This window comes from Cloeon dipterum, chromosome 4 (assembly GCF_949628265.1).
Source record: "Cloeon dipterum chromosome 4, ieCloDipt1.1, whole genome shotgun sequence".
Classification (NCBI taxonomy): Eukaryota; Metazoa; Arthropoda; class Insecta; order Ephemeroptera; family Baetidae; genus Cloeon; species Cloeon dipterum.
In genome coordinates, this window is record NC_088789.1 from 10,410,127 (window position 1) to 10,426,056 (window position 15,930).

At 37.7% G+C, this 15,930-nt stretch overlaps 1 protein-coding gene across 1 annotated transcript; it reads right to left on the minus strand.

The window, feature by feature from the left end:
* Positions 1-1,348: 1,348 nt before the first annotated feature.
* On the minus strand, positions 1,349-15,228 carry LOC135943188 (probable cytochrome P450 49a1). The gene is made up of 10 exons (XM_065489637.1): positions 14,965-15,228; positions 11,489-11,735; positions 8,805-8,921; positions 6,538-6,614; positions 4,897-5,098; positions 2,747-2,903; positions 2,311-2,480; positions 2,171-2,249; positions 1,892-2,113; positions 1,349-1,750 (listed from the first exon to the last, which is right to left on the minus strand). The coding sequence occupies exons 1-10, from the start codon at positions 15,176-15,178 to the stop codon at positions 1,637-1,639; spliced, it is 1,599 nt and encodes a 532-aa protein (XP_065345709.1). The 5' UTR covers positions 15,179-15,228; the 3' UTR covers positions 1,349-1,636.
* Between the last annotated feature and the right edge of the window lie 702 nt (positions 15,229-15,930).

Below are 15,930 nucleotides of genomic sequence, written 5' to 3' on the forward strand. Positions count from 1 at the left end.
AAAATGCTGCAAAAAACAGTTTTCTTTTACTGATATACTAAAAATAAAATTAAACCTTACCAGTGACTTAAGGCGTTTCAATCAAAAACCTCGGTACGGAGAGGCGAAAAGATAGCCACATTGGGCCAAGGTCCTCAGCGGCCACTCGGGCCTCTTGTTATCCGCTCGGTGCATGGTGTAATTGTGACCCGGTGAGCTCATAGCCCACGGGAAGTGCTGAGCAGAGGTAAAAAATGAATTGAGTTAACAAAATCAAATGACAATACATATTTACGTAAATTGTTAATGTAAAAATTATGATGCGATGACCACAATAAGATTATTTTTTACTTACTCAATAATTTACAAGGAAATAATCTAGTAGGTAAATTTTTGCTTGGCTACCCCATCTATCTTCAAATCGTCTTTTTTAAATTTGTTTTCATAGCAACATTATTTACATTCTTAATATTTCCTGACTAAGCTTTCACATTTAACCATGTGGAAATATCCAACACAATACATCTAGTTTCTTAAAAAACCTCATTAAATGACATTTTAACTTTGGTTTTGGAAAACAAAAAAGACAAACCTTTAGTTTAATATGTTGATTGAAATCTATCACAGAGCCATTAAAATCAAATCATTTTCAAATTCGAATATATTTTTGCATCCTAAAAAAAGTACTTAATACTTTTAACTTATTATATGTTATGAGCAGAGTAAATGACAGACGATGGGAAAAATGGACATAATGCTCAGGATGTGGAGCAAATGACTGGCTGTGCGTGCTTTCATTTTTCGCAAATGGACGTAAATTACGTGCAGAAGCTGGCTATTATATGCGAATGAAACTCACTCAGCAAAAGTGAAAAAGCAGTGGCTCGCACAGGATGCCCGTCCGTGTACACAACACACCTACTAATTAGCATGGCCGCTGATGAAAGAGGAGAGATAGCAAAGCGCACTTGATGATGATAAACATGAGAAATACGACGCACACAAAGCCGCCCGCCGCTTTTGAGGAAGCCCCGCCAGATAAATAAGTTTGTTTTGAGTTATTTAATCCTTTATGTCACGGCAGCAGTACTTTCTCTGAACATAATTTTCCCACTTGTTCAGCGAACGCGCTCTTTTTTATCAAACCTCGGGAGGCCTGCAGGTCGTATAATCAATTACGAGCCATCGCTCCGTGAAATTTGTGGAAAAAACAGTCTTAAAAACAAACATTGTACATTGTAGAGTTAGCAGTGCAAAAGAGTACGCTTCATTAAAATGTAATCGCAGCCTGCTAAAACTGTAACATCTATTGTCTTTTTCACTACGGGTACTTTCGATAATTCAGGTATGAAAAATAAGACATGTTGAGGAGGCAGAATCTGTTTTTATTTACTTAGCCTGTGTAAATGAAAATTTTATCATTAACCTATTTTGACATTCTACTTCCTTACAACTAAAGTACATTTTATTTACAAATATCAATACTGTGTTTTATATTAGGTGTAATTTTTTAGTGTAAATGCATGACCATGTACTATTCGGTTTAAAAAGTTCATAGATTTAATATGGTAATCACCCTGTGCAGGCTACTAGATGGGAAATAATTTACATAAATTTATCACATAGGAGGTAAAGTAAGGCACAATTTTGATTTTATTCATTCTTCTCTTTCAATGAGCTTGAATTTGAGTGGCGATTCCGGAATGTAGGTTGGATGAATTGTATAGTGGATGTCACCATAGTGGTATTCAACCTTGTACTTGCGGAAAATCTGAAATAGTAACAATTTATAATGAAATTCAATTTTCTTTATTTAAGGCTTGTATTTTAAAACAATCTTGAAAATGAATGGAGAAAAATTAAGTACACCATCATCGTGAGGAATGGTGGCTGTAAATATTATACAACGTACTTTTGACAGCAAAATATGCAGTTCAAAGTAGGCGAATCTCTTTCCAAGACAGGTTCTACGTCCAAAACTGAAAGGCAACGATGCGAAGGGGTGGATTTTGCTTTGGTGGACAGGACACTTCTCTGTCGAGCTCTTAAGCCACCTCTCAGGGAGGAACTCGGATGGCCTTGGGAAATACTCTGGGATGTTGCTTAGCACGTAGTGAGGAAAAATCACGTGCGTCTGTGGAAATATTAAGTTATAGCTTCAACTAAGCTGCAAAACTCAACGCCAACTTACTCCTTTAGGCACTTGGTATCCGCCAATTTCTGCGTCTGAGGTCAAGCTGCGTCCATTTCCGATAATAACGGGGTACATTCTGGCGTGGGAAGAAACGATCGATCAAACCATCTCGAAAATTATAGAATACAGCCACAAACCTGAGCGTTTCTTTGACGCACGCCCTCAAGAAGGGCATTTCATTGAGGACACTTTCCGTTGTCGGCTGACTCGGGTCTGGGATGGCTTGCTTCAGTTCTTCATACAAAATGTCCTGTTTCTCTGGGTTTCTCGCGAGCATGTTGAGTGTAGAAGCCAGAGAGACAGATGTCTGTAATTTGAATGAATGAATAAAAAAGGTGTGTAAAACAACAAATCGTGAACTCGGAGTGTCATCATTGCTGCAATAAATCTTGCGTGCCCGCCTTGATCCGCATTTATCGGTTATTCAACTCTAAAGACTAGGAAAAATTGACCGACCTTCGAAAAATATTTTACCACCACAAGCAATCATCTCAATTAGGATGCAGCTCAGCTGCTGAGATATCAATTAAAAAGCATGATGGTTAAGGTAATATTGTTTGCTAGTGAACGTACCGTATCAATTCCGACAAGCAAGAGGTCAAGTGCCATTGTCGCTGCGATCTTGGGGTCTCCAGTTCTGTCCAATACCCTTTCCAAGAGTGATGATCCTTCATGTTCTTTCCTTCCATCAAGACGTTCGACTGCCGCGTTTATCCTCTCCATGCACAGTCTGAAATTTTGTGATTGAAAATATTCTGGTCATGAAATTTGGCAACTCGCCCAATTTTAAACTTGTTAATTTAAGAATTCAATTTTAATGAAAAGATGTCATTACTTTCCAGTTAAAATTAAATGTAATTACGTCTGTGTAAAACAAGCTCTTCATTATTTCTGTAATACAGTATTTCTACAGAAAAAATTTTTGTGTGTGAATGATAAACGTTTCAAATAAATTGTCCTCAAATTGAACAGTTTTCATTATCAATTGTATCAGGATTGAACTTGACTAATTTTAGCACGTAAGCGAAAAAAAGAAAAGGAAATAAACTAGATATGAATCAAAGAACCTTTCGCCTTTCTTATATCACGACGTGTCAAGGATATAGGCCGTGCATGAACAACTTTTTGACTTGAGAACTGAGTGTATGCAACCGGCCTCACAAGAATGTCGAGCGAATAGCCTAAGTTGATTTCTGTTTCAATCAGATACCTGTAAGCCGCGTTAAAATTATGAACCAGGACACTGCGAGCTCAATACAGCAAAAGTATAAAATTTTCTTTCAATTTCACGTTTATAAATTTTGCAAATGCTTTTGCTGATCCTTACTCTTAATCTGAGCGAAGGTATAAAATAAAAATAACTTCTGTTTCATAAGAAAGCATCTAGTAAATCAAAACAAATTGCAAAAAATTATATATGCACTTGGCATTGTACCAAAAAAGTTAGTTTTGATATGCGGTATGGTTCAAAAGCCATTGGAAAAAATTTTATACTTAAAAAAATATAAACAATGTTTCGTTCGAAGACTACTACTTGTCGTGTAACAAATTTAGCTAAATTATGGTGGAAATATTGACATCAAATAAGGCAATTAAATTTATATCACATGTTTGTTCCTTTTTTTCTGTTAAAATAAATAGCCTTGCAGAAACGTAATAAATATCATTTTGAAACTAAAATGACGTATCGATATTGGAGCGGGTTTCAGCATTATATGCTGTTCAAAAGAAAGTAAAAGTGATGAGACAGCTCCACGTGCGGAGAAATATATGACTCCTGAAGAAAGTTTGTTTACATTCACGAGATAACATCTCATTCACTCAAGGTCATTACATCACGATGAGCCAGTTAAATTCCGGTAAATGAACTCGCTGTGGGAAAAGCGATTTACGGTGGCCTTTAAAATATTTTCTGACAGCTGTTCAAAATCCTGGAATGACTTGCATATGCTTAAAACAAATTTCCATAAAGCCCATTTAAAACGTGTGCGTTCCCTTCACGGTCAAGGTTAAAATTGTTTGGGGAATACTATTACTAGATTTATGGTCCAATTCATCTACCTTGTTGAAGCCTGAATTTGCATGACAATGCAAAACACAACAAACGATGCGAGATCATCTACTGATCACAACAGCTACTTGGTTGATCAAAATACGAGCCGGCAAATTAAAGTCACTGTCGGCCGCTCGTTTTTGCATAATGATGCCTAATAAAAAGCTCAAACAATAATTACCACTTGTTCCTTTCAGCCTGAGCAGTTTGACATTGATTTATGCACTCTCATGTGGCCTCTGTGTACTCAATTTTGCCAACAAGGTACCGCCGTTGTTAGTGTACGCGTATTATTGGCACACTGGCTCCTGCGATGACAGTGATTGCAATGTGAAACGGTTGTTTAAGTTGTACCATTACTTTTGAACTGAAAGTATCTGCAGCGGCCTAAATTGTACGCTTTGATAACCTTTTTCAAAACATATTGCATAAATCACGTTTCGGTTTGCACGTTTAATTTAATTTTTACCAAACATCGGCCGTAATTAGTGCAATGAGCAGAAACAGTAAATTCTTATAATTTTCCCTTGAAATAATGATTAAAAATACAGTAAGAAACAAATAACGCAGCTCAGATAAAATAATTTCAATTTGTCAAAAATCAACCATCGTAGTTGCAAATCAAATGAATGGAATGGAACGAAAATAAAAATTTCTTAGAATTACTTACTCTCTGAAAGTGTCGAGTGCGTTGATGTATTTTTTCCACGACGGGGTTGCCACGAGTCGCCAAAAAGGGCTTCTCAGTTCGACGACTGACACGTTTTCAAAGAATCCCTTCATGGCGTCGATAATGCGTTGCTGCTCTGATTCAGGTCTGATGTCCGCTCCGAGGCATCCTAGTCTGGAGTCCAACGCGACCCGCCCGATTGCTGCGAATGCAGAATAAATCTCGCCGGTCAATTGGTGCGCGTTACATAATAATTATATAAGTCTCTTTGTGTGCGCACGAGGCACGCAGTTCGCTTTCTCTGCAGTTTTTCTGCTCGTCATCTTGAGGAGGACTCTTTTGTGAAATATTCTCGAGGAGCATGGTTAATTTCTTAGGCCTCATCGCACCGGTGAAAGCCTTTCTCGTCATTTGCTTGATGCAACACACCAGCAAGACGCATCCTATCGAGTGCATTTTTATAATTGATCCTTTTGCGTTTGGCGCACGTAAACATGTGCGCGAGAGCAGCTTAGATTTATGGTGTTCTTCTGCTACTTAAGTTGCGTCAAACGCGACGCTAGATGAGTTGCACACAGCTTCGCTGCAGATCAGAGTCGTGCTTGCACTGTTCTCAATTGAAAACGTGCTTGCGAGGTGCACCAGGAATGAACGAGTACAATTTAATTCCTTAGTTGTTCAAGCCTGGGATGTCGCGACCTGATCTCAGAAAACTTGGCACAAGTAAGATTGTTCAAGACTTTAGGTGAAACCTATTTTGTGATTTACTTTAGGCTTGAGACAATGCAACAGGTAAAAGTGTGCCCACTTGAATTTTAAAACGGATTTTTGAGCTCAATGATGTGCGAACAATAAGCAACTTTGCAACGTCATTTGTTTTAAAATGCTTTTAATTCATTTCAGAGGAAACAAAAAATACTTATTCCTGTCGATTTTGCAGGAATTTTTATATCTCTACTTATTAAAATGAATAATTTTTTAAATAATGCTCTCAGTGATAGTGATAGAACACAACAAGGTCTCTGAAAACTAATTGGAATTCGGTGTCTTCAAATCAGTCCTCATGATCCCTGTAAACAAAATTAATTCCAACGCAGCATTTCACATTTTGTTTATTTCATCTCGCTGCGCATTCCAAGAAGTGGAGAAATTAATCCTCGAACGTGTTTATAGCTCCTAATGAGACAACAGTTACCACTTATAAGCATCTCTTATTCATTCCACGTTTTGAAAAAATAGAAAATAATTCCATTCTTTACGATTGCTAATTGAAAAAATGTTGCAGATATAATGAATTACAAAACGCTTCATTAATTAACATTTAATTAATTCTCACTCGTTGATTGCTACGTGAAGCAAGCAGTGTCTTTTGGTTTCTCAAATGACGAGAGATTCGCACGTTTTAGTGCTCCACGAGGAAAAGGGAATAGTGCAGCAACAAAAGCAGTGTCACGCGCGCACCAGTCAAAAAGCAGGGGATTTATTATTATGTGTGATGCAACTGGCGGCGAGTCCAGAGAAAGTGATATGCGCACATCCACGAGACAAAAGTGGGATAGGATCAATTAGCAGTCCAAAATAACACCTCGCCCTTTCCTTATTTTTTTTTCAGAGATTTGGGCAAAGTGAATGAATACTCACACTCGAGGGCCCATTTGTAGAGCTCGCCGAGGAACGCTCCAGGCAATTCACTGTTTGAATCTCTCAACAGGTCGATCCTGGAACGAAAAAGCAGCAGTGATGGATTATTTTACTTTTAAAGGTGTTGGAAATAATTGTGAAATTCAATTTGGTTCCTTGGGCAGGACCGATTTTCATAATCTATATAATATGTAACTTGAATAAGATGCATGGTGGTGGAGGATTAAAAAGAGATTATTCAATGTTGTATTTCTAGGACAGGAAGCAATTATTCAATTAAATCGAGTAAGCTTGTCTTTTTAAATAAACTTATATCAAGAATTTTTAAGGGGACAATTGAATTTAACATAATGTGAAACATTTTGATGACTCCCAAAAATTAATTATTTTTATAAATAGATTTGACAATTCTAAAGGTAAAGGACTATTAAGCTGGGGAGAACTTGCCGAAATAATAATTTTTTTCCAAAGAAAATTTATTAGTTAAAAATTTCACTGAACGAAGTTTGAACGGTCAGTTAAATTGCCTGTACTTTTATGAAATGGAAACAGTATCTTATTTATTAAATTTTATGCTTGTCTGATTCTCACACCTTACATGTTAACCGCTCATGTGATGTAATTTAAATATTGAGTTGTCGCTCTTTAAGCCGGTGAGGTTCCTCTTGACCCAAAATATGCATAATTGCAACGTGCGAGAGGGAGAGGGCCGCTTTTACTTTTGGTAACATGATTTACACACAGTTTTTGTGAAGCAGGACGAGCAGGAACATTTTTTGTTATCTTGATGGGAGCAATTAAGGCTGACGGAGAGCTTAATTGCTTGTTACAATACCAGCAAACGAACAATTAGAATGGAGTTTCTATAAGGGAGTTTTGCTAAAAACCACGTTGACTAGAGACAAAGGAACGACTGTGTCAAGGATCACATTATACAATTGGCAGAGATTTCCATCTCGAGATGCGTATTCTAAGCTTGAGCGCAAAATCACGGTTTGTGGAGGAATTTTCCTATTGCTGTTTCGAAATTTGCTAATGTCGGTTGCATTGTTTTGCTATTTGATCCAACGTGCTGGAAAGGACTGCCATTTTCGGGATTTAGGTCATTTGGCTGAACAATCGCACTTGTTTGGGTGAGCTATTGTTGAAAATAAAAATGTCCGCTGCAATGATGGTGCACTTTTAAATTCTGAATGGCCACCCCCCTGGGATTTGTCTCAAAATTGATTTCTCAGCATTACGACTTGTGCTCGGTAACAGGTAATCATACTGTTCAATCTCAGCCCAGTTAGCTAGCATGCGTAAGATTGCAACGCAGTTAGCAGTAATAAACGTAATTAATATTGGTGCCTGATTAATTTCGTCACTGCTGGCTCACCGACCTCGAAAAATTTCGGTTTGCCTTGATCGCGTTATGGTCAATATATTTCGGCAGCAAAAATAGGTTGGCGCTCGCAATGCCTACAAATTCCATCTAGAAACTTCATTAATTGATTCATTTTTCAACTCAATGTTATACGCTAATAGCAAATAAAAGTACCAGGACGCATGCCAATCGATATTTGACAACTTTCTTCGATGAAAAATATTTCAGAAGTGACAAAGTGCTTTTTTGTGTTCGTTGGTTAGTCGGCTGAAACTACGGAGAGTGCTATTCATCAAATCTAGGGCATATTGGATCTACGTTGTGAGAAATCAGCTGCCTGCTACCCTTGATGCAGTTGCAAAAGATGTTTAGCAATTTGCATATAATATTTTCACCGTGGTGCTAATTGTCGCCAAAACTACACATACTACGCTACGGCTTAGCAAGCTGATCGAGCTTCAAAAAGATAGCATTTTATTCATATTTTGCAGATCGTTTTACTCTTAACCAAAAATGCAATTGTTGAAACTAGCAATTTTAAAACAATTATTTTTTTTTAAAAGTGAATACACTTTTAATAAAATTTTGAAGTTTGATGAGTAACTGCTAATTAAACTAACCATTTTAATTATCTGAAGAGTTATGTTTGTTACACTATTATACATTATAACAGATATAGTGAAGTTCTATGTTGCATATTTTAAAAAAAGTATTTTTTACAATTAATTTACATGAATTTCGCTGGCTTGCATAGTTTCATCTCTGCAATGGATATCACAGGTTTAAAATTTAAAAGAAAAAATTATTAGCAGAATTCTGGATGAATGTACCTCAATGGCAACCTCATTATTAATAAATTTAATAAAAAGCGCAAAGTAACGTAATTGAATTCAATATTTACCTGTCCATGAAATCATCAGCGATGTCGTTGAGGGGTGAGATGTACTGTCTGGCGACGGCGGGTTGCAGAACCACCTGCTGCACTTGCACCCTGAAGTCGTGCCACTTTTGCCCGTGCCTGCAACCAATGGAGCGAATCGCGATTACGACTGGCCGAAAAAAGAGAAAGGTCATGGTGCGCTGAAGCCACACATGTGTTTGTTTCCAGTGGCGACCTTGTAAGGTCGCTGAAAGTAAAAGCGCATTAATCTGCCGGTACGTCGGCTAGCCAGCCGACGTGCGTCCCAGAAAGGTGTTTGTGAGCTACGCTCGCTCCAGTTTGGTAAAATATTACTCTCTCTGCGCAGACTGGTTTTTATGCCCGGGATTATCTCTTTGGATAGAGCCATGTATCAATCATTTGCCGCGAGTGGAGTCGAAATGACCTGGAATTGCGACGTGCCATTTTGCACTTTTCAACTAGTCCCGGCGCATCACGCATTATAAGCGGTTTACATTTATTAAATTTTTTTATCACCGTGTGATCATCACTCTCTCGCAGCCGTAGAGCTCTCGTATCGTGTATTTCGCCTGTCACGAATGCAAACAAACAATCGTGTTTTTCACCTGAGGAAATTCCGATATCGAGAGTAGACGGTGAGAAAGGAGAACTGGATGAAATCGACTCTCGGGCATTGTTGAAATCTGATAGTATCTACCGCGCTCCAAATTCGTGAAATATTTCAAAATTCGCTGGACATTTAGTAACCGCAACTCCTTCCGTTCACCAGCAGACCATTTTATTAGCGTATTAAATATGTTCAATTGAAAACTGGTTTAATTTTTTTATTGAATCTAGTGATTTTACAACGTCCGCCGAAATAATGTCCTAATTTGACGTACAAACCTGATTTAAAAGCATGTTGATTGAGTTTTACAACTCTTGTGATTTTTATTATTTAGAGCTGTTTTGCAACTTTTGCAATTGAAATTGTCAACGATGCTAATTCGAAAGATTTATCCCACCGAAGAGCAGCAATTTTGGCACCGTTAGCACATGCGAAGATTCTCGGCTATGAGGGAACCAGTGAATTTTAAACCTGTGTAATTTAACCTGCACTCGATTCAAAGTTGTTATTGTTTCTCGACTTTATGATGATGCACGAAAGTCGGTCAGCCTGCTGATTTTTACACCTTTCCACCATCAACCATCATCATCAACTGTGGAATGAGCGAATCTTTCGTGCCGAAATTGTTGCCCAACCTAATGGAACGCGTCGCAATTACTAATGATTATGATGTAAAGCGTGTTGGGAACGAGTTACACTTTATAATAATGTCCAGATGACTCGACAATATCTATTTTCACTCGGCAACTTGATATTAATCTTAATTTAGCATTGTGTGAGAAGTGAAACGACCCGCCTTTTGACAAATATAATCCTGCAGGCATCTCTTCTGTCTCCAAAGAGTGTGACTCCCGAACTCATAATTGACTTTTTGTGCTTTATGCTGGCGAAACTTTTCCATTAGTGAAATTCAAACGAGTGTTGCGGCACGTACACCAATTTGGTTTTTAAAGAAAAGAGATTTGATATTAGCCGCAGTTCCTGATGTAGTCATCATCATAACGTCCTGCATTTCAAGTACCTTTTTTATTGTTCCATTAAAGAAAGTTAAACAGGGAATAAAGAAAAAATTATTGAATAGACATATAAAAATTATTGGAAAGGTTGATAGTTCTGAAGAGTGGTACAGAATAGAAGAGAACGTTGACATATTTTCCCTAATTGCTAGGAAACAAAAATTATTTCCTTCTGGAACTCCCAACTTTTGCTTTTATTGTATCAAACCTCATAATTTTATCGAAAAATTAATGTTTCAAAAGCAAAAATTACCCAACAGCACACGGATTTCTCGTCAGTGCTGTATTGCAATATAATTTATATCAGATTCGCATATAGAAATTTCACTCTTCGACAACATGCCAATGGGCGTGAGAGATATTTGGAACAGAGTTTTCTACTTTGTTTGACAGATAAGACGAATCTGCAGCGTACGTGAGTTTCCTCCTACAATAATTATAAAGCAACGTGTGACATTGACACAATTTTTTTAAGCTCTGATTCAGATGCTGGGTCGTTGACGTGATTTGAGCCCTGTAAAACTCTCTATCGCTTCGTGTCACGCGGTCGTTTCCTTAACATCAAAGCTTAAAGCAGCAATTATTTTGCAGTTCCAAATTTTTGGCAGACACCAAATGTTATTGTACCACTTTTTAACTGTTTCATAGAAATATGAAGAAGAGAAAACTAGACAAGAACCAGGGATAAAAACGCTTAGAGGCTCTGATTATAGCAATAAAATCAGACCTTTATAACAATAATAATAATCAAACTCTTAACAGTTGTGAAACTAAGTGGTTTGCTTGCTCTGCAAAAAAAATATATACGAAACTTTATTGCTCTTGTGGTTTGTTGTCACGAAAATAACATTTCGCAGACACAAATCGAATGCGTGTGAGGCAGCGGGTTATTTAACTTACAATTAAACGTCGATTCTGAGGAAAGTATTTGTGCACCGGCCAGCCAAGGCGAAATAATCCGCAATTAATGAAATATTTCATATCATTTAAGTAAAGGCCAAGGTCTTAATTAATTCTGCTATACTGAGTGAGAAAACGGTAAAAATGCGGACGATTCTTACACTCCGATGACGCCTGGTGTGTCGCCGAAAAAGTCCTTCCGCAGAACATGTTTGTAATTGTGCAGCGAGGGCATGGAAGGGCGATGCGGCATGTGCTCCTCGCGTCGGAAAATCTGCTCCACCAGGTCGGCGTCGAAAACGAAGAGAAGGTCGGGGTGGCCTAGGAGACCGCCAACCCGAACCACCTTGCCGAAGTCGCGGTATAGCTGCCACATGATCTTGTCGAGCTTTTGAATGTCATAGTGACCTGGAAATTAAAGAAAACATTTACTTTTAATAATCATGTGAATGCTAATGTAAGTAAAAAATGTCGTATTTTCATGGCTGCTACAGCATAAGTCACATTCAAATGTATTTTTTCGATAAAATCTATAAAACCTTCGTCAATTGCTTGAACAAATAAAAATAAACACATTAAAAAATTTGAGTCTCAGACCACTTAATATTAATCATCTCGCTTACATACAGTATATAAGAAGGAAGAGAAATGAAAGCAATTACATTTTTTTAGTAAGCTTCGTAAGCTTCAACGCTCAGATTTATTTAAACATGATAGCCTTGGACTGTGAAATGAGTTAAAGCTATAAACTTTAATTCGCAGACTGTCTCATAACATCTTGTTTTTCATATTTAGCCAACTTCGAATTCATTATGCTATTTTGGTGTGTACGTGCAAGCAGTAGCATCAAACTGGTCTTCTCAAGGTCCTTCCAGGGTTCAGCCCTTCCTTGACTTAGCACGAAATAAAATTAATCTATTCACCGGTTTTTACGCTGGATTGGTTTTTTAGCAGTTTTGGATGGAGCAGCAATATAAAGATGCGTGTAGAAGAATAGATCCCAAGCAAGGACTGCTGGGAAGTTGAGCTTCTTATTCGATAGAGACGAGCAGCGAGTAATTTGCATGGTGGCGCTTGAGACGAATACGGCGCAATTAGCAAGGTTAATATTCCGGAAGTATTTTATTTCGAAGTAGCGAAGTTGTGCATATTCAAGTGCTCTTAATTGATTGCAAACACTCTATTGATTTATTTCCCTTGATTAAATCTATAAATTTGAATTATCATAAGTGGATTTATTTTTACGAATTAATATACATAAATAAGAAATATGAAGCATATAGTTGGAAAGTCATATATAGGCATCATTTAATTTCTCGCTGGCCAGTCAGACATTTCTTCTTTGAATTTAGCCTCATTGCCAGTAGTATACCGAAAAGTGAAGGTTGTCTCTTCCCTGCCGCGTTCTCGGACCCGAATTTCACATAAAACACACAAACTCGTTTCTCCACTTTTTGGACCTGTTCTTGAAACTTCGATTTGTTATAAAAAAAACAGTGAATAAACATAGAAAAGCTTCGCTTGCGACGGCCTTGATCTCATTATAAACGCATCAAAAGTGGAGCAAAGACGAATAGTACGTGTTTTGCATGCAGGTGCATTTCCAGAGGAATTTCATAAAAAAAGGAAAACTGGTGCCGTATGTACAAATGGTTCTCAATAATTAACTTCCTGGTTACTCAAAAGCTAGAGGCACTGTTGCTCGTGTGCATTATTGTACGGTTTGTGATGCATGATTGTTTATTTGATGTCATTACTGCAATGCACACATGAAACCCAATTTGCTTAGAACTTTGTGTTGCATTGCCGCTTGTTTATGTTACTATCCCCCATTGCGCAAATGCTACACATTTTATTCACTGTTGTGGCTCGGTTTTCACGGCGCACTGACCAAACAACGAAGCATGACGCCGAATTAGTGCACCAGTCTGGCTTATCTCTTCAGCTGCAACAGATTTTCGCAAGAAAGGAAAAATGAGTTTGTTTTGAATTATATGGGACGGATGTCGTCGTTATTTGTCGTGGGATCACCAAACCGCTTTCGGCTGGTGTCTGAAGCCGCGGCGGTTGGTTTTTTTCTTCCGAGACCAGAATAACTGGCTAATAAATTGTTTGGCTAGATGGCACGTTCAAGGCTGCTCAGGCTAGGATCGCATTCCTAGATCTGTTACCGAGTATTATGTCAGTGGTACAAAAAAAATCAGAGAATATGAAAATAAAACTAATTTAAATAAGTCATTGTCATTTTTTCTAAATTGATAAAATTCCTAACTAGGTGCCAAATAGTTGATAAATTACAGAGGATTGATCCTGAGAAACCCAAAAAAATGACCAAAAATCCTTATTGCTATTTGCATAAAAAATTCTAGCCCTTAACCATTACTTCGTAACTACGATTTTCACCATCATGGCGAACAATGTCGATAAGACCTCATCAAGAAGAATTGAAATTTGCAATGAAATAATAATTCTACTGATTTTTTCAGGAACATTTGAAATTGTTCTGTCACTCTCCCTCTTGAGATTTTTTGGTGGGCTTTATTTTCAAAAACCATCAAACCAAACGACTGGCTGCTAAAACCAAGAAAGTAAAAATTTGTTCTTATGAATAATTACTAGTTTTAGACCATATTTTTAAACTAAATTATTTTTAAATGTTGTCCATTATAATTAAACTTAATGTTCATTCCATTTTATCTATTTTTTGTTAGCCAAATCGAAGAAATTTAACCGGTCGGCATTTACGTATGCAATAATTGCCAATGAAAGTATATAGTTAACTGGCCTTCACCGAATTATGCGTTGCCGTCGAAATTAGTAGCATCCAAGTCTTTGACTGAGTGTGAGTAATCACCGCATAAAGTAGGTTACGCGCGCTATTCAAGTTCACGTCTTTATAGTAGTCTTCTTCCTACTTGCATAATTTCAATTTTAATCCTCTCTCAAGCGAGACACTCTCGACTCTGGTGTTCTTTCTTGATCTTTGACCAAGACTGAACAACTCGTCTGCATTTTTACTAAATGGGTCGCGCATTTCAAGCACATACGAGGAATAATAATGAGCGGTTTTATGTTGCTCCTGGGAGAGTAATAACTTTCGGTTTCGTTCGAGCCTCTGATCTATCAAAACATTCAATCCAGTTTGTTATATCACACCGGCGGCGACCTCTACTCGTGACGTAAATATACAAGTTTAAAGCCAACCTCATTGCTGTAATTGAAGTGAAATGAACATTGAAAATACAATACAATAAATGCTCCGAGGGAGAACTGGAGTTGGAAGAAAATTCGCAGAAAGAAAAAGAAAGCTAATTGTTGATATTTCGTGAGTCTTCTTTGGCATGCAGCTCTTGAACTTGGATGTTTTTTTTTGCTTTTAAACGCCGGCTCACGCAAGAGATGAGAGGAATTTTGGAGAAACGTGTTCGCCCCATTCTACTAATTGCAAATGCTAATATTCAATATTGTTTTTACCTTAATTATGTTGTTTTGAATGAAGTATAGAGAAAATCCTGAATCTGATAATTCAAATAGATTGGAAAATCCAAATATTGGAAAGTTCACCGCAAAGTATATATTTTTAGTCTACAAACGTTAAAGTTCAAATATTTTTATTTTGATAGATAGCTCCACTCACCAACAACCGGCAAAAACCTCCACGAGTTGCCGATAATGGGCAGGCCTTTGGGCCCCGGGACTTCAGTGAAGGGTTTAGCTTCGCGGGACGCAGTCGTCGAGTCCTGAAGTGCTGTAATCTCCTGCAGGGCGATGGACACGGTGCTGCGGGCCCTGCTCCACAACGGCGCCCTAGCTTGGCGGGCCGCGAGGCCCCACGCACACGAAGCTAGCATGATGCAGAATGAGCAGTGCGAGTTTGACTGAAGGAGCTGCGCCACCACAATCAGAGCCGCGCCGATGATAGCATTTGAGGAGGTGGAAACCTTTTCTTTCTAGCGCTTTGCTCCCGGGCATCCACAAACACGCGCTTACGAAATTCGCCGCCGCGGCTCAAAATCTGAGTAAGAGATGCTGTCGTTCAAGTCTCCAGCACCCGCCGCGATGAACTAAATTAATTATTTACAATCATTTTCTCCGTTCCTTTGGCTTAATGCGTTGGTTCGCCAGGAAGCACATTATTAAAGATGAATCATATACAGTTTCCATTCTGTTTCCTTGTCACATAAATGGAGCACACTCGCTTTCTATCAAAGAAAGGGAGTAATGTGTATTGACTTGAATTTAAAGTATTTTACAAACGACTCTTTACTCTCCTACGTAAGCCTTGTTAAAGATTGAAGCAGTTAGTTGACATTTTAGCTAGCCTGGTTTAAGAATTAAACAAATATAAGTTTATTTTTAACAGTTAGCCAACAACAAAAAGAGTTTAATTCAGAATCTTCTTCATTGTTTGTTAAATAATTGATTTTTTCAAATAAAAGTTCGAAATTTTTGAACAAAAATCACGAAATTGATCAGCGAGTTGCAAAACTATAATATTATTATAGATGTTTATTCTCACTTATATGTATACAATATACATATATACATCAATAAGACAAGTCAGGAGTAAAAATAACAAGTGGGAAAGGGCACCATTCCTGGC